Source organism: Oratosquilla oratoria, chromosome 42 (assembly GCF_046742065.1).
Source record: "Oratosquilla oratoria isolate Oo_2021 chromosome 42, ASM4674206v1, whole genome shotgun sequence".
In the NCBI taxonomy this organism is placed as follows: Eukaryota; Metazoa; Arthropoda; class Malacostraca; order Stomatopoda; family Squillidae; genus Oratosquilla; species Oratosquilla oratoria.
This window is the reverse complement of record NC_134818.1, coordinates 31,368,911-31,386,967: the sequence shown is the minus strand read 5'-3', so window position 1 is coordinate 31,386,967 and position 18,057 is coordinate 31,368,911. Positions and strand designations below refer to the sequence as shown.

The 18,057-nt window shown below is 50.0% G+C and overlaps 1 protein-coding gene across 3 annotated transcripts in view; it reads right to left on the bottom strand.

The window, feature by feature from the left end:
• The window catches only part of LOC143021716 (limbic system-associated membrane protein-like), a 606,415-nt gene that overhangs the window by 424,103 nt on the left and 164,255 nt on the right, over positions 1–18,057 (bottom strand). Inside the window, exon 1 of one of the 3 annotated variants that reach the window (XM_076179389.1) lies at positions 14,887–14,935. The exons of the other annotated variants lie outside the window; for them this stretch is intronic. Within the exon in view, the coding sequence (XP_076035504.1) occupies positions 14,887–14,920 (34 nt within the window). The 5' untranslated portion in view covers positions 14,921–14,935. Of the gene's footprint in view, positions 1–14,886; positions 14,936–18,057 lie in introns of those variants that run through there. 3 annotated transcript variants of the gene reach the window in all.

Sequence of the window (18,057 nt, the reverse complement as noted above, 5' to 3'; positions counted from 1 at the left end):
GACGAAGAGGAGGAAGAGGATGACGAAGAGGAGGAAGAGGATGACGAAGAGGAGGAAGAGGATGACGAAGAGGAGGAAGAGGATGAGGAAGAGGAAGAGGATGAAGAGGAAGAGGACGAAGAGGAGGTACAGGAGGAGAAGGACGTGGGGGAGGAGGAGGTCGAAGACAAGGAGTATGAGGAAGAGGACCAAGAGGAGGAGGAAGATGAGGAAGAGGACGAAGAGGAAGAGGAAGATGAGGAGGAGAACGAGGAGAACGAGGAGGACGAGGAGAAGGAGGAGAAGGAGGACGGGTAGAAGGAGAACGAGAAGGACGACAAGGAAGAAGAGGAAGAGGAAGACGAAGAGGAAGACGAAGAGGAGGTGCAGGAGGAGGAACAGGATCAAAGGACGAGGAGGACGAGGAGGACGAGGAGGACGAGGAGGACGAGGATAAGGAGAACGACAATGATGACAAGAAGGACGAGGAGGAGGAGTAGGAGGAGGGAAAGGCATTGTCGAGAGGGTCAGCGGCACTCCACTCCACCGTTCCAGCACATTAAGCTCAACAGCAGAGCACCTATGTTGATTACATGCTAATCTGTTGTTAACGTACGCGTACGCTGTGGAGCGATGGTTGCGGCGCGGGAAAGGCCGACAGCATCAATGGCAGTTATGCACCTCCCGGGATTATTATGATTATTATTATCATCATTATTTATTTTTTTATAGCTCATCACGCATGGCTGCGGTTTTGAGCGTCGCTCGTTCGATTCCTTCCTGCTGGATTACCACTTCTACAAGAGATGAATTCGACCGTGGACCTTCTCTTTGAATCTCCGAGGAGGAGGGGGGAGGAGGAGAAGAAAGAAGATGAGGAGAGAAAGGGAATGCGGGGTGAGTGGGAGGAGAGGGAGGGGGAAAAGTAGAGGAGTCGGGGAGGGAAAGTGAAAGGGGGGGAAAGGAGAAAAGGGGGAAAGACGAGGGGCGAGACAAAGGGAGAAAAGGAAAGAAGAGAGGAGGGGACAGGAAGGGAGAGAGGAGTGGAGAGGAAGGGAGAGAGGAGGGGAGAGGAAGGGAGAGAGGAGGTGGAGAGGAAGGGAGAGAGGAGGGGAGAGAGGAGGGGAGAGGAGGGGAGAGGAAGGGAGAGAGGAGGGGAGAGAAGGGGGAGAGGAGGGGAGAGGATGGGGGAGGGGAAGGGGAGAGGAAGGGGGAGAGGAGGGGAGAGGAAGGGGGAGAGGGAGAGGAGGGGAGAGGAGGGGAGAGGGAGAGGAGGGGAGAGGAAGGGGGAGAGGAGGAGGGGAATGGAAGGGGAGTGGAAGGGGAGAGGAGGTGATTGGAAGGAGAGAGGATGGAAAGACGAAGGGCGAGGCAAAGGGGGTGAGAAGAAGGAGAGAGGATGGAGAGAGGAAAGAGAGAGGAAAGAGACAGGAAGGGGAGAAGATGGGGAGAGGATGGAGAGAGGAAGGAGAGAGGAAGGAGAGAGGAAGGAGAGAGGAAGGAGAGAGGAAGGCGGGAAGAGGGGAAAGGAGTCGTAGTTGCAGTTGTCGTCATCGGTGGATAAGTAGGAAGAGGTGGAGGAGTAGGAAGAGGTGGAGGAGTAGGAGGAGGACGGGGAGGATTAGGACTAGGTGGACGAGGATTAGGAGGAAGGGGAGAAAGGGGGAGGGAGAGGGGGCGGGAGAGGATGAAGAGGAGGATGGAGAGGGGGCAGGAGAGGATGAAGAGGTGGATGAAGAGGAGGAAGAAGAGGAGTATGAAGAAGATGACGAGGAAGAGGGGGGTGAAGGAGGAAGAAAAGGAGGAAGAGGAGGAGGAAGAGGGGAGGAGAGAGTAGGAAGAAGAGAAGGAAGAAGAGGAAGAAGAAGAGGAAGAGGAAGAAGAGGAGGAAGGAGGAAGAAGAGGAGGAGGAAGGAGGGGGAAGAGGAAAAGGAAGAGGGGAGGAGAAAGAGTAGGAGGAAGCGAAGGAGGAGGAGGAGGAGGATGAACGCCAGCAAAAAGTGAAGAAGAGAAAGAGCGAGCGAGAATCCTGGCCCAGTCTCAGGCCGAGGACGAGCCTCGTTCTCCTCCTCGAGCCGAGTCGAGCCGAGACTCGACCCCTCCGAACTCGGCCCTCGAGTCTTGCAATGAGCCACACCTCGTGGTGCCCCGAGTCCGCCAACCGACTCGGCTGAATAAAATAGTTTGGTGTTCACCAGAATAAAATATGTGGGTAGCGGCGTCCCAAGAAGTGTGGCAAGGTCTTCATATTCAGAAGGGGAGAGGGGGGAGGAGAGAAAGGAGACAGAGAAATAGAGGGGGGGGAGAGAGAGGGAGGGAGAGGGAGAGAGAGAGAGAGAGAGAGAGAGAGAGAGAGAGAGAGAGAGAGAGAGAGAGAGAGAGAGAGAGAGAGAGAGAGAGAGAGAGAGAGAGAGAGGGTGAAGGGACAGAGAGGGAGAGTGAGGGGAGGGAAGAGGGAGAGACAGGGGAGGGAAGAGAGAGATCATAAGCAGACAGTAGAAAGAGAACAGGGATCATAGAGAGAATAGAGAGCGAGCAGAGAGAGAATAGAAAGAGAAAATAGAGAATAGAGTGGAGGCGAGCTGTTCCTGGGTCGATCTGGCGGCCGAGCTCGAACTTCAAAGAGCTCGAACCTGTTTCATCGAGCTGATCTCATCAACACTGGACATCAACCCAAGGTCACGTTTCGTGAAACGTTTCAAATACGAAGGTTCAACAACGAAACATGTTTCCATGTTTCACTGGAATGTTTCGCTATTTTACAGACGTTTGTTCATTAAAGTTTCAGTAAAGGTCTTATGTTTCGTCGGGAACATGTTTCGTCGAGTTTCGTTCTGTTTCACATTTTCCTTTTTGTTAAGTTTTATATTAAGTTCCTATATTGCCACCTATCTTTGTGGAAGGTTCTAGCACAGCAAGACGAGTGATGTGTTTCACTCCGTTTCAGATATTTTAGACGATCCCTAGTTTCAAAACGAGTTTCAATACGATTTTATTCAACTACAATGAATCCCTTCAGCAAAGATGAAGCTCAACTAAACGTTTCGTTTTGTTTCGTTCACGTTCAGTGTCGAAGCCTCAGTTTCATTGTTTCGTCAGAGTTTCATTGTTATCTCATGAAGTACCCAGACCGCTTTCAGTACACAAGAGTGCTTAACTCATTTCAGATTCGACTGTATGTACTCTTTCACTCCAGCAGTCTCCTCTTCCACTCCTCCTACCCCTCCCCATTCAACACCATTCCCCCCTCCCTCCCTCCGCATCCTCCCTCCCCAAGTGGGATTCCTTATTCCCTCAGATTCTCTTTCCCCACTCTTTTAAGGTTCTCTTTTTTTCAGATTCTTCTTTCTTTCGCTCGGACGGGCCTGTTCTCGACTTGTCTGCTCCTCTCGTCTCTTTATTGAATTAAGCCTCGTTCCCATCTTACAGTGGCACTACTGGAACTGTTAGTACTACTTACACTGTACTGGCAATGCTAGTACTACTACTGGTACTAACTGCACTACTGTCACCATTAGTGGTAATGCTTACACCGTACTGGCACTGTCAGTATTACGTCTGGCAATGTTAGTACTACTATTGGTACTAACTGTATTACTGACACCTTTAGTACTACTTACACCGTAAGTACCAATATTTGTGGTAATACACTGTACTGGCACTGCTGGTACTACTTCTGGAACTGTTAGTACTACAACTGGTATTGGTGTACTGGCAGGAGCACTACTAACACTGGTACTACTACTGGTACCGATATTTGAAAATCCATGTGAACAAGTTACTAATACTACGGTGTCAGTATTACACCACTGGCACTCTTACTGGCACTGGCATCTCTTGTATCATTCCTGGTACTAGCAGCACTAGTACCAGTACTGGTAAAATATGCTACTACTGGTACTGACAGTGCTATCGGCATTGGTATTTATGTTGATACTGCCATTATCACTGACAGTGGAAGTTACCTGAAATGACGCCAGTACTCTCTGAACTGGTGTTATTACAAATACTGACAATGGGACTCGTTCTACCCTTGACATTAATCGTAGCGCCGGAGTTAGAAAGACACTAATTCTACAGCTCTCATTGTTACAAGTGAGCAACATGTCTATCTGTCTGTGTCCGTGTGTCTGCCTGTGTCTGCCAGTCTGTCTATTTGTGTGCCTGTGTCCGTCTATTCGCATTATCTGCTTCACAGCCCTGTTATCACCATCATCACGGTAATCATCGTCCTTGTCTTCATTACCTCAACTATCATACTATGTGTCACGTGGTACATCATTCCTGCTACGTCATTATTATCCTCTCTCTCTCTCTCTCTCTCTCTCTCTCAGAAATAAAATAAAATCACATTCTCATTCTCTTGATTATCAACATCACATCACTAGCATCGTTATCCAACTATCTCTTCCTCCATCGCTCCTTCCCCCCCTCTTCCGACACCTGATCACCCACTCCCCAATCCGCTGACCCATCACTCTCCTCACTTGACCACTCGTCTTGCGAATCACTCCAACCAATCCATACACGTCCTCTCTCTCACTCCCTGTCCCCCTCCCCCTCCCCCCTCCCTGCTATCATGTTTCCTTTCCTATTCTTCCTTTCCCTTCCCCTTTTACTTCCTCTCTATTCCACCCCTTACCTACCCTTTCCTTTCCCTCTTCTCCCCTCCTGTCCCTTTCCCACATGTTCTCTTCGCTTCCATATTCCCATCATTCAGAAGGTTCACTTCGTCCTATTCCCCATCCCTTCCCTTCCCTGTCAGACCTATCTACTATATCGATCCCCCACCATCCACCTCCACTCCCCCCTCCACCATCCACCTCCACTCCCACCCAATACGAACCCATCCAGCCAACTAACGAAAGCAATCAACCGACTCCCTTCAGTCTTACTTTTACTTCACATCCGAACTTCCTCTTCCCTTCCCTTCCATTTCTCTACTATTCCTCCCCTTCCTTATTTTTCTCCCATTTTCTCTCCTTTCCCTTCATTCCCTTCTTCCATTTTCTCATATTTAATTTTTTCTATTCTTTCTTTCTCCTCCTCCTCCTCTTCTCCATCCTTCACTTCCTCTCCTTCCTCTCCCTACTCTATTTCATTCTCATTTCCTTTTCTCCAGTTCTCCAATTTCTCATCTATTTCTCCATCTCCATCCCCTCTTCTTCACTCCTCCATCCATCACGATCCATCGGATTGCGAATCTCCACCAAAGAAACTCCTACAGACACCATTCTCCAACAATTCCTCCTCCCCTCTTCTCTTCACCTCCAGCATCTCCTCTCTTTTTTCCTCTTCCTCTCCTCTTCTCATTCAGCACATCCTTTCTCTCCTCTTCTCCTCTCCTCTCCTCCAGCACCTCCTCTCCTCCTCCTTTTTCAGCACCTCCTCTCCTTCTCTTCTTCTCCTCCTCCTCCTCCAGCACCTCCTCTCCTCTCCCAACACCGACCAAGAGCAATCGACAGGTGATCGTGTTCGCTCCCGTCATCGATCACAGGATTTGGTCATCGACGCCGAGAACACGGAAAGCGACCCCTCCTACTCCTAAACTCCCTTTCTTTCTCCTCTCCTTCCTACTTCCCTATTCCTTTTCCTCCTCTTCCCATCCCTCTTCTATCCCATTCTTTCTCCTCTTCACATTGTTAATACATAAAAAAAAAATTATTTTTTGAAAGACAATTTCTACGTCTAATTCCATCTCCTCCTCGTCTCACCTTCTCTTCCCACTTTCGTCCTCTTTCCCATTCCTTAACTTTATCACTCTCCTATTCCCTTTCCTTTCCTTCCCTCCCCTCCTACACACCCTCCCATTTTCTCCCTCTTGTGCTGTTTATGTTCCTCTCACTCATCTCCCACTCTATTCCCGCTCCCTTCCCTCACTCCCTCCTTCCCCTCCACTCCATTTCCCTTCTCCCTCCTTCCTTCCTCCTCATTATCGTCGTCTTCTTCCTTCGACCTAAGCTATCTACATAATCTCCCCCTTTTTCCAATTTCTCTTCCCTTCCTCCCCTTCTCCCCCTCCCCCGGTACTCCGTAACTCCCCAAACTCCCCTCCCCCCACCCGTTCTACTCGTAAGGCTCCCCACTTGTTCCCTTCAGGATCTGGTTCTCCCCCCTCCCCCTTTCCCTTCCCGCTTCTCTCATCCTATTCCCTTTTATCCACACCTTCTATTTGTTTCTTTGTCCCTCTTTCTTTCCCCACCTCTCTTTTCTCTCTTCATTTCCTCTTCCTCTCCTTCCTTCCTCTTCCTCCTCCTTCCTGTCCCCGTTTCCACTCTTCACGTCCTCTTTCACATTTCACCTTTCACTCATTTGCTTTCTTTCTTCCATCCTCAAAAACAACTCCTTCCTTCACCCACCTCCTCCTCCTCCTCCTCCTCTTCCACCTCCTCCTCCAACCCTTCAGTTTTCTCATCTACTCCCGCCCATCTTCCTAGCCCCCACTCCCTTACTGTCTCCTCCCACCTCACCTCTCCCCCTCTTCCTACACCTCCTTACACTTCCCCCCTCCCACCATTCTCCCTCCCCTCTCCTACTCCTCGAGCGAGTCTTCTTCCCTCTCTTCACCTCCTGAAGGACTCAACGTCGGAGATTATTTTCGTCCGAGGACGCGGGCAGAGGTGGCTGCGGTGGAGGCGGCTGTGGTGGAGGTGGCTGTGGTGGAGGCGCTTGTAGTGGAGGTAGCAGTGGTTGAGGTAGAGTGGGTGTGGTGGAGACGGCTGTGGTTGTGGTGGAGGTGGCTGTGGTGGAGGTGACTGTGTTGTAGGTGGCTGTGTTGGAGGCGGATGTGGTGGAGGTGGCTGTGGTGGAGGCAGTTGGCTGCTGTGGTGGTGGTGGCTGTGGCTGTAATGGAGGAAAACGTGGTGGAGGTGGCTGTAGTGTAGGTGACTGTGGTGGAGGCGGCTTTGGAGGCGTCTGTGAAGACGGCTGTGGTGGAGGTGGCTGTAGTGAACGCGGCTGTGGTGGAGACGGCTGTGGTGGAGATGGCTGTGGTGCGGGTGGCTATGGTACAGGAGGCTGTCATGGAGGTGGCCGTGGGGGTGGCTCTGGTAATAAAGACACACATATGGATGGATTGGGAGAAGGAAAGGAAGAGAAGAGAGCCTGATTGAGGGAGAGGAGAAGAAAGGAGAAGGGAAGAAAGGAGAGGAGAAGAGAGGAGAGGGGATGAGAGGGGAAGAGAGGTGGTGGTGGTAGTAGTAGTAGTAGTAGTTTTAGATACAATAATTGACACGAGAGGGGCTAAGGGAGAGGGACTGAAAGGGAGGTGAGGGGGAGAGAAAGGAGGTGTGGAGAATGTGGGAGGAGAGGAGGAGAGAAGGCGAGGGAGGAGATGAGGAGAGGGAAGATAGGAGAGGGAGGGGGGAGAGGAAGGGAGGAAGAGAGGGATGAGGGAGGGAAGAAGAGAGGAGGAGAGGGATGAGAGAGGGAGGAAGAGAGGAGAGAAGCGAGAGAGTGAGGGAGGGAGGAAGGGAGGGAGGATGATGGGGGGAAGAGGAAGGGAGGGCGGAAGAGAAGGATGAAGGATGAGGACGGGAGGGAGAGGACAGGGAGGGGAGAGGGAAGAGAGGGAGGAGGGGAGGGGTGGGGAGGGAGGAGGGGAGGGGAGGGGGAAGGGAGGGAGGAGGGGAGGGGAGGGGAGGGGGAAGAGAGGGAGGGAGGAGGGGAGGGGGAAGAGAGGGAGGAGGGGAGGGGTGGGGAGGGAGGAGGGGGTAAGAATAAAATTACGAAAACTCAAATTCAGACGAAGAGAAATGAAGGGAGAAGTATGAGAAGAGGGATATGGAGGGATATGGAGGGATGCGGAGGGAGGGAGAGGAGTGAGAAAATGACTAACTCGAGTTCTGACAGAGAAAAGAATGGAGGCGAGGTTCCTGAGAGAAATTACAAGAGAAAATAATTTTATGGCGCCAAAAGGGAAACCATGTGGACGGCAAGAAGCATACAGAGGGGAAAGGAGAAGAGGGGAAAGAGGGAAGAGAAAGGGGGAAGTGAAAAGGGAAAAAGAAAAAAGGGGAAGGAAAAAGGGGAAATCGTAAGATGAGAAAGGGGACTAGGGGGAAATGGGAAAGGGAAAAGGGAAAAAGGGAAGCGGGGAAACGGAAGAGGGGAGGGGAAGAGGGGAAAATGGAAAAGGGGAAAAGGGGAAAATGGAAAAGGGGAAAATGGAAAAGGGGAAAAGGGGAAGATGGGAAAATGGGAGAGGGGGAGATGGGGCAGGAGGAGAGGGGAAGAGGGAAATGAGAGGAAAGTGAAACTGGAAGAACGGAAAGGAGAAAAATGGGATGGGGGAGATGGGGAAGAGGGGAAAATGTGAAGTGGTAGAGGGGAGAAGAGGCGAAATAAGTGAAGTGGGGAAAATAGAGGGTAAATGGAGAATATAAAAGAAAATAGAGAAAAGGGGAAAGGGAAGACTGGAAAGGGGAGAACAGAGAAAGAAGGGAATAGTGGAAGGGAAGATTGGGAAATAGGAAGAGGGGAAAATGAGAAGAGGAGAAATGAGGAAGAACGAAAAGAGAATTGAGAAGGTGGAGTGGAAGAGGGAAAGGAGTGGGAAATAAAAGAGGATAATGACACACATAGAGAGGCGAAAAAAAGGGAGAGGAAGGGTGATAGAGAGCAAGAATTGCCGAGGGGAAGGGAAACTGAAGAGCAGGAGTTGATGAAGCATAAAGGGGGATGGGAGTAAGAAGGGGATGAAAAGAAGGGAGAAGAATGGAGAAGTCGAATGAAGGGGAGAGGGGAGGAGGGGAGAGAGAAGGAGGGGAGAGGGGAGGAGGGAAGAGGGAAGGACAGAAGGGGGAGGAAGGAAGAGGGGAGGAGGGAAGAGGAGAGGAGAGAAGAGGGAAGAAGGGACGGGAGAAGAAGGAAGAAGGGAGGAGGGAAGGGGGCAAGAGGGAAGAATGAAGGAGTGAAGGAGGGAAGAGGGGAAGAAAAAGGGAGGAAAAAGGGGAGGAAAAAGGGGAGGAAAAAGGGGAGGAAAAAGGGGAGGAGGAAAATGGGGAGGAAAAGGGGGAAGAGGAAAAGGGGAGAAGGGAGGAGGGGGAGAGGGAAGAAGGGAGTAGGGACGGTGGAAGGATGGAAGGAGAGGAGAGAAGGGAAGAGGGGAGGGAAAATGGAAGAGAGGAGGGAGGAGGTGGAAGAAGAGAGTGGGGGAAAGGGGAAGGAAGGAAGGAAGGAAGGAAGAAGGGCGGAGGAAAGAGGGGAGGAGGCGAGACGGGAGGGAAAGCGGAAAAGGCAGAAGAGGCGGAGAAATGAAGAGATTCTGAGAAATGGAGATAACGAGTAGGAAGGAGAGAGAGAGTGGGGTGGGGGAGGGGGAGGAGGGCGAACTGGATACAGTCATTTGGAGGAAGGACGACGGGCAGAGGAAGAGGTGAGAATAGGTTCCTCTGGGTCTGAGTAAGGGGGTGGAGGAGGAGAAGGACGAGGAGGAGGAAGAGGAAGGAGAAAAGGAGGAGAAAGAGTAGGGGAAAGAGGACGAGGGAGGGGAAGAGGAGGGAAGGAGGAGGAAGAGGAGGCGGAGGAGATGAAGAAGGAAGAGCAAAAAGACGAGGGTGAAGACAAAGAAGAGGACGAGGAGGAAGAGGAGGAGGAGGAGGAGGAGGAAGAGGGGAAGGACGAAGAAAAGGACAAAGTCGGGGGTGAGGACAAAGAATACGACGACGACAAGGAGGGAGGAGGAGGAGGGGAAGGAGGAAGAGGGGGAGGATGAAGAGGGGGAGGAGGAGGAAGAGGGAGGAGGAAGAGAGAAGGAGGAAGAGGGAAGGAGGAGGAAGAGGGAAGGAGGAGGAAGAGGGAAGGAGGAGGAAGAGGGAAGGAGGAGGAAGAGGGAAGGAGGAGGAAGAGGTAATTGATATAGTAGAAAGAAATATATGAGGATGGGGGACAAGGGGTGGAGGATGGAGGATGGAGGATGGGGGGGTGGGGGGAGGTGGGGAAGACAGCAGACAGGTCCTCGGCCCTAAAGGGACCGAGGTGTTAAAACCAAAGAGAAGAGAAAACCTGGAGACAGAGATAAAGAGAGAGAGAGAGAGAGAGAGAGAGAGAGAGAGAGAGAGAGAGAGAGAGAGAGAGAGAGGACAGAAAGCCAAGAGGAAAACCATCAGCCGGAGAAAAAGAGAAACAAAGATAAACAAAGAAGAGAGGGAAAGCCGCCAAGTCAGAGAGGACAGAAATCGAGCCAGGGACGGAGAAGAGAGAAACAGTAAAAAAAGGAGAGCGAAGAGGAGGAGAGGATGAGGAGGAGAGAGAACAAAAGCCCTTCAGAACTTGGAGAGATGAAGGGAAGGTGGAGGAAGGGAAGGTGGAGGAAGGGAGGATGGAGGGAGGGAGGGTGGAAGGGAGGGTGAAAGGAGGGAGTGTGAAGGGAGGGAGGGAGTGTGAAGGGAGAGGATGGGAAGAGAGGGAGGATGGGGAGGGAGGGAGGATGGGAAGGGAGGGAGGATGGGAAGGGAGGGAGGATGGGAAGGGAGGGAGGATGGGAAGGGAGGGAGGATGGGAAGGGAGGGAGGATGGGAAGGGAGGGAGGATGGGAAGGGAGGGAGGATGGGAAGGGAGGGAGGATGGGGAAGAAAGAAAAGGGAGCGAAAATGGGATTAGGGTAGGGAAGGGAGGATGGTGAATAAAGGATGGAGGAGAGAGGGTGGGAGAAGGATAGAGAACGGAGGAAGGGGAAAGTGGAACGGGAACGTACGATGGGGAGGAAATAGGGCGAAGAGGAAGAAAAGGAGGGTGAGAAGAGGAGGAGGAGGAGGAGGAAGACTATGAAAAAAAAAGGCGGGAGGAAAAAAAGGAGGGGCAGTGAAGAGGGAGAGAGGGAGGAGGGAGAGAGGGAGGAGGGAGAGAAAGGGAGGAGAGAAAGGAGAGGAAGGAGAGGGAGGAGGGAAAGGGGGATAAGGAGGGAAAGGAGAGAGGAGGGATGGGAAGGGAAGGAGGTGAAGGAGGGATGGGAGGGGAAGGAGGTGAAGGAGGTGGAGGGAAAAGGAGGTAAAGGAGGTGCAGGCAAAGAAAATGGCAAAGAGAATGAGGACGAAAAATAAGGTGAAGAAAGAGAAGGGAAACGAGGCGAAGGAGCAGGAGAATAAGGGGAAAAGGGGGGCAGTTGAGAACGAGGGGGAGGGAAGGAAAAGAGGGGGAGGGGGGAGGGAGGGAGGGAAGTCAAGTGGGGCAATGGGACTGGGGAGCCTGTAAGGACAATTCCCCGAAAATAATGCATTTCTTTCGGAGGACTTCCTCTTTTTCTTCCCCTTCAAATACTCTTCCTCTCTTCTTCAAAGATTTTTCTCTTCCTCCTCCTGTTGCTTTTCTCCTCTTCCTGCTGCTCCTCCTCCTCCTCCTGATCCTTCTGTTACTCCTCCCCCTCTTTATCTTCTATTGGCCTTACGCTTTAACATTCTCCTCTTTCCCCTCTCTTTCTTTTCCTCTTTTTCCTCCTCCTATTCCTCCTCCTCCTTATGTTGCTCTTCCTCCTCCTCCTCCTCATCCTCCTGCTCCTCTTCTATTGGGCTTCCACATTCTCCTCTTTCTCCTCCTCCTCCTCTACCCTTCCATACATCATCTTCGAGAGAAAAGGCGAGTGATAAAGGGAGGGGGAGAAGAATGGAAGGCAAGAAGGGTACGAGAGGGGAAAGACGTGGAAGGGGAAAATATGTGAAAGGGGAATTGAAAGCAGAAGGACAGTATATTGTGAATTGGGATGAGAAGGGGGATGATGGGGAATGGAAAGAATTAGACTGGCGGGGAGAAGGGGGACTGGGAGGGGAGAAAGGGGATTGGAAGGGGAGAAAGGGGACTGGGAGAGGTGATGGGAGCTGAAGAGGAGACTGAAGAGGATAAAGAGCGCTGGAGATAAAGAGGAGAGAAAATGGAATAGAGGCGAGGATGATACAGGGGGAGGGGAACAAGAAGGGGTAAGGTAATGGGGAGAAGGGGGAGTGAAGAAAAGAAATGGGGAGAAGTGTAGAGGAAAGAAGGGAAAAGGGAAGGAGAAAGGGGGGAAGGCGAAAGGGGAGAGGGGGAGAGGGGGAAGGGGAGAGGGGGAAGGGGAGAGGGGGAGAGGGGGAAGGGGAGAGGGAGAGAGGGGAAAGGGGAGAGGGGGAAAGGGGAGAGGGGGAAAGGGGAGAGGAAATAAGATGATGGGAAAAGGAAAAAAGGGGAAGGTAAGAAGGGGGTGGGAAGTAGGGGAAATGGAAGAAGGGGGACAGGAAGAAGGGGAATTAGGAGAAAGGGAATGGGGAGAAGGGAAGAGAAGAGGAAAAGTGAGAAGGGCAATGGGGAGAAGGGGAATGGGGAGAAGGGGAATGGGGAGAAAGGGTTGGGAAGGAGAAAGGAAAGAAGGGGAAGGGAAGGGAAGGGAAGAAGGGGAAAGGGAAGAAGGGGAATGGGGAGAGGGGGTTGGGAAGAAGAGGAATGGGGAGAGGGGGTTGGGAAGAAGAGGAATGGGGAGAGGTGGTTGGGAAGAAGGGGAAAGGGAAGAAGAGGAAAGGGAAGAAGAGGAAAGGGAAGAAGAGGAAAAGGAAGAAGGGGAAGGGAAGAAGGGAAGAAGGGGAAGGGAAGAAGGGGAACGGGGAGACGGGAATGGGAAGAAAGGGAAAGGGAAGGAGAAAGAAGAAGAGGAAAGGGAAGACGGGGAAAGGGGAACAGATGTGAAATAGGAAAGGAAAAGTGGGGAAGGGCATACGAGGAGAGACAGTAAGGAAGAGAATCGAAAGAATGGGACTTGGGGGGGGGGGATGGTTTAAGAGTGGAATTGGGAAAGGACGATTGGGGGGGAAGGGGGACTGGGGGGAGAGATCGAGCCACACAACCAAGATTTTAACGCCAGGATCCAATCGATGGCCCACAATGGCCATCCTGTGTCCCTTCTCCCCAGGTGGGGGGAAGGGGGGGCGTGGGGCGAGGGCGAAGAAACAGGGAAGAGGACAGGAAGAAATGTTGGGGAGAAATACTTCTGAGGAAAAAATCGGGAGACGTTGGTAGGAAGAGGAGGGGAAGGAAGAGGAAAGCGAGGGAGGGGAGGGCGAGAGGGGTAGGATGGGGGGTAAGAGCGGAGAGAAGCCAAATATGAAAAAGAAGAAGCGAAGAAATATGTATGTGAAAGAAAAGAGAAGAAAATAATGTATGGAAGGACAGGAAGTTATAAAAAAAAAAAAAGGAAGAAGGAAGAGGTAAGAAAAAGGAAGAGGTGAAAGAAAGAAGAGGTAAAAATGGAGAAGTAAAAGAAAGAAGAAGAGGTGAAAAAAAAGAGAGAAGAGGAAGAGGTCGAAAAAGAGGCATGAGAGAAGGAGGAGAGAAAAAGCGCAAGGAACAAAAGACAAAGCAAGAAGCGGACAAAGAGGATGAAAAGGAAGGATGCACATCTCAAAGCTCCTTCCTCCTTCTGGAGGGCGAGGGTGCCCCCCTCCTCTTCCTCCTCTCATGGGACCACAGTGGCGTAATAGAGTGAGTACCCGGCTGGTATCTTAAAGGTCCCACGTTCTAATCTACTCTTACACATTATCACTCCTCAGAGAAGATAATGTGTTTGGAAGGATGTGGAGTGTTGTGGGGAGACAATATACATGGAACGGAGGTGGGAGATAAGTGGGGAAGGAGGGGTTGAAGGGTGATCGTTGGGTGGAGGGGGGATGGCTGCGAAGCAAAAGGAGGGGCTTGGGGAGATTTTTTATTTTTATTTTTTTTTATTTAGGGGAAAATAATCGGTGGGGAATAATGGGTGGGTGGGCAGAGAAGGGGGAGTGATATAATGGGGGGGGGTAAGTTTATCCCTATTTTAGCCCCTCCGGGCTGCCAAGAAGAGGGAATCCTATTTCCTCACCTTCCCACGGGAGGGGAAGATGGGGAAGGGAGTCTCGTGTTGTCCACTAGGGACAGGGGGAGGAGGGGAGGAGAGGAGAGGAGAGGAGGGGTGTACGAGAGAAGGAGGGGAAGGGAGAGAGTGAAGGGGTGAGGGGAGGAGAAAGGGTGGGAGAGAGTGAAGGGAGAGGGGAGGAAGGGAGGGGAGGTGAGAGAAGAAAGAAGCAGGGAGAAAGGGAAGGGGCGAGGAGAGTGGGAGGGGAAGGGGGAAGGTGAAGGGAGGGTGACGTGGAAGGGTGAAGGGAGGGGGGAATAGTAAAGGGAGGGGGGAAGGGGTAATTAGGAAGATGAGGTGGGTGGGGGAAGGGGGAGGAGTATGTTCGTCCTGAGTGGATAGAGGGGGGGATCTAGCCCCCCTCCCCCATTACTTCTGCGGGGGAGGGGGGATTCTACACCCTTGCTTCAATGACTTCATATCTAAACAATCTGCGTGCAAGTACTGCAATGCACAGTCCCTGTACATTTGCATTTGTTCATTACAATGTACAATCTACATCTCTTCATTACTGCAAGATTACATATATTCATTAAATATCTTCATACTGCTCTACCAATGACATTTCTCGTTTCAACGCCAATGTTCCTCTATATATGATAACACCTATTAATACTATTTATCACTTAGTTTTAACTCACTAACAGCATCGATTACAAAAACTTCTCGAATCCTCCACGCCGGATCTAATTTGTCATCATTACACGATTTTTCTTCCTTCGTTTTTTCTTTTTTTTTTAATGTTTGTATAATCTATATCACAGCCTCCTCAAGTGGTCAAACACTCCTTTCGAACGAAACTTTTCCATTAATGTTAGTCCTTTCAGATTCCCCCAGCGCTGCTGCTGCTGCTGCACAAGACAAACTCCACACGTTATTTGGTCTGGTTCATATTTCCGATTCGCTTTTCACACGTAAATTATCTTGTACAATTTCCCCCTCATTCATCCGCGTCTTTTCAAGCTCTCATTGTCCCTTCATCTACTTGGGTTCCCTTCAATTTAGTCCATTTTTTAGAACACATCGTTCATTACTGTCGCCTACCCTTCCCCTACCTGGCTGGAGTTTCCCGCCAAAACAGCGCGTCATGTCGCCTGCAAGCGTCGCTCATCTCTGCATATTTAAATTTAGTCTCCAACCGCCTCTCGTCCGTACCTGGAATGAAAAGAAAATACGTTTGAATAAATTATCTTCTCGTTAGAATTAAGTCAATGGCGTGGGAGGGCGGGAAATAACAAGTGGCTTGAGAAAAATCTCGAGCTTTCAATTATGTCAGAGATCTGGGAGACTTGTTAGAGAGCCGGGCAAAATACAAACCCATTCTTGTAAATATGCCCGTACCGGCTCTGAAACCTACTCTCGCGGTGTAAAAGAGTGAAAAAGAGAGAGTGAGAGTGAGAGTGAGAGGGGAAGAGAGAGAATAGAGAGAGAGAGAGAGAGAGAGAGAGAGAGAGAGAGAGAGAGAGAGAGAGAGAGAGAGAGAGAGGAAGAGAGAGACTCCATCCAAAGGTAGAAAGAAATACAGACATGAATAAAGATGTTTAGAAACACTCTTACTTCAGTACACAAGCTAATGTATTCATGTGTGTGTGTGTGTGTGTGTGTGTGTGTGTGTGTGTGTGTGTGTGTGTGTGTGTGTGTGTGTGTGTGTGTGTGCGTGTGTGTGCGCACGGGTCTGCCACGTATAAAGCAGAACATTCAGACATATTAAGTGAGAAGGAGACAAGATGAGCGAGAGCGAGATTGGGGAAAAGTCATTAAACTTTTCTAAGTAAACCTGTTTGCATATATACATTTGCATATAAATATAAACACCCCCACGGATGCACCTAGATACAATTAATCTCGCGGGAGCTCAGGAACACAATTTCTCAAACAGCATTCCATAACAGTGGTGGCCAGGTGGCTATTAAAAACAGCCTTTACGTGTCACATTCGGAGATGAGATTGACTGCGTTGTTGTGGGATTTATTTTACCAGCGCTTCCATCCTTCTGTAAGCGTCTAACCCTATCAAGCTCTCCTGTTCGAAGACAAACACGGTTCTGTGAAAGGAGGAGGGGTTAGAGGTGGAAATGTAGGAGGAAGAGGAGGGGATGAGAGGAGGAGGAGGAAGAGGAGAAAAATAGTAACAACCAGAGGAACTCAGCCAGGAGGCGCCTATAGTCAATTTCGTCACCTCAACCGTATACGCTCAGATTTCCAACAATTACGAGTCACCTGTACTTTCCAATTTCGAACCCCAGATGTGAAAGTGTAGGGGGGGGGGCGTTAGTTCGATTCATTGTTACACTTAACATAATCACTTCTAATGCCACACCATTCCATTCTCTTCAGACCCAGAAATCTGCTGTAATTCAGCATTGATGGTCCATTGCAAGACCGGCCTATCCTTAGCCAGGATAAAATGCATAAATTCGCCACCACACTGTGAGGTGAGGGGGATTAATGAGCGTTTTTTTTTTTTTTTTTTTTTTTTTTGTGAGATGCGTCCTACCACGTGACACGAACCGACTTGGCGCCGAGATGACGTGGGTGGACAGGAGATGGGTGAGTGTAGAGTGGGGGGAGAGGAGGGGGAAGGTGGAGGAGGGTATGGAGGGAAGCGGCAGTAAAAGCAGGAGAGGGGAAATTGGATGCCAAGAGTGGGGTGGAAGTGTGTGGGGGGGGGAGCGGTAGGGGTTGGGGGGAAGATGGGGTAGGGGGAAAAGATGGGGGTGGGGGAGGGGCAAGTGTCTCCATAAGGCCAAGGACTATGAATGACTCACTCCTCATTTTATCTTTTTTATTTTACTTTTATTCATTTATTTAGTATTTTTGTGTGAGGGATGCTGTGTCCTCTATCAACTACTAGGGAAGTCAACCTAATTTATCATTTGACTACTTATCTAATTATTTACAAATGCAAACTCAAAATAGCCTTTCCGTTCTTGATTCAATTCTTGCTAACATCAGACGATTTTAATCTCCTTAAACGAAATCCTGGTTTGGAATGGATTAAGTATATAAACGATAACAAACTCTCTTTCATAACTCGAAGACATGTAAACTATTACGTCGGGTCAGTTCTCATTTTTACCAACACAGGGCTGTCGGGGAACCAACGCAGGAGGCATGCCCTAAGTGTGTCTCGTGGGTCGAACTCGGGACCACCTGTTCGAGCCCAAGACGGGTATCCACTGGGCTACTACGAGGCACATAGAAAATCTTAATGCGCCTTGGTTGTGATTTTGATTTTCCAAACATCCTAGGTTCATGTCAAGGTGTTGTGAACAGAATGTGATTTATGACCGCTAACACGTTGAGCCTTTCTTAATATTTATTTCAGTGATCCTACCGAATGGGGCTTACATCGAATAAGTACCGCAGTCAGACGTGGGAGGGTAGGGGGCGCTTAGGGGCGACAACGGAAAGAGAGTGGGGTGGGAAGGGGAAGGGGTTGGAGATTGAGGGAGGATGAAGGGAGAAAGAAAATGGATTGGAGGAAGATGAAGGAGGGAAGGAAGAAGCGGGGAAGGAAGATTATGAGGGGGAGGAGGATGAACGGGGTAAAGAAGATGGAGGTAAAGCAGGTGAAATGGGAGGAAGATGGTGGGGGGAAGATGAAGGGGGAGGAAAATGAAGTGAGGAGGAAGATGAAAATGTAGTGGGACTTGTGGCAAGGGGGCAAAAATAGAAAGGAGGTTCAGAGATGAAGAGGAAGAAGATAAAAAGGGACGGAGATACAAGGGGGCTAAGGAGTGGGGGGAGAAGAAGTGGGGGGATGTAGGGAAAATTATTGGATGGGGAGCGGGGTGGCTTTGTGATTCAGGAAACTGGGGTGCCAAGCCCCCAGGCTGGGAAATGAAAGGAAAGACTAATAACGAGAAGTTTGTGAGAAATGCGTCTGGGGACAGGACACAGTGATCGATATATTATGGAGAGACTGCGCTAGGGACACCTACCACTAAAGACAACTGGGAGGTAAACATACTAAGGATTCACATTCAATCAAGTCTAGAATATAAACCAAGTAGAAGGCCTTGTAACATTTCAGAACAAGACGAGCATAGAACTGTAGCCAAGATTTGGTTAAAAAATAACGAAGCAGAGCGCTTTCGTATATTACATCTTCAGTACTTTGCATATATATATATATATATATATATATATATATATATATATATATATAATAATAATAAAATAAAGTTAAATAAAATAATAAAATTAATAAAAAAAAAAAAAAAA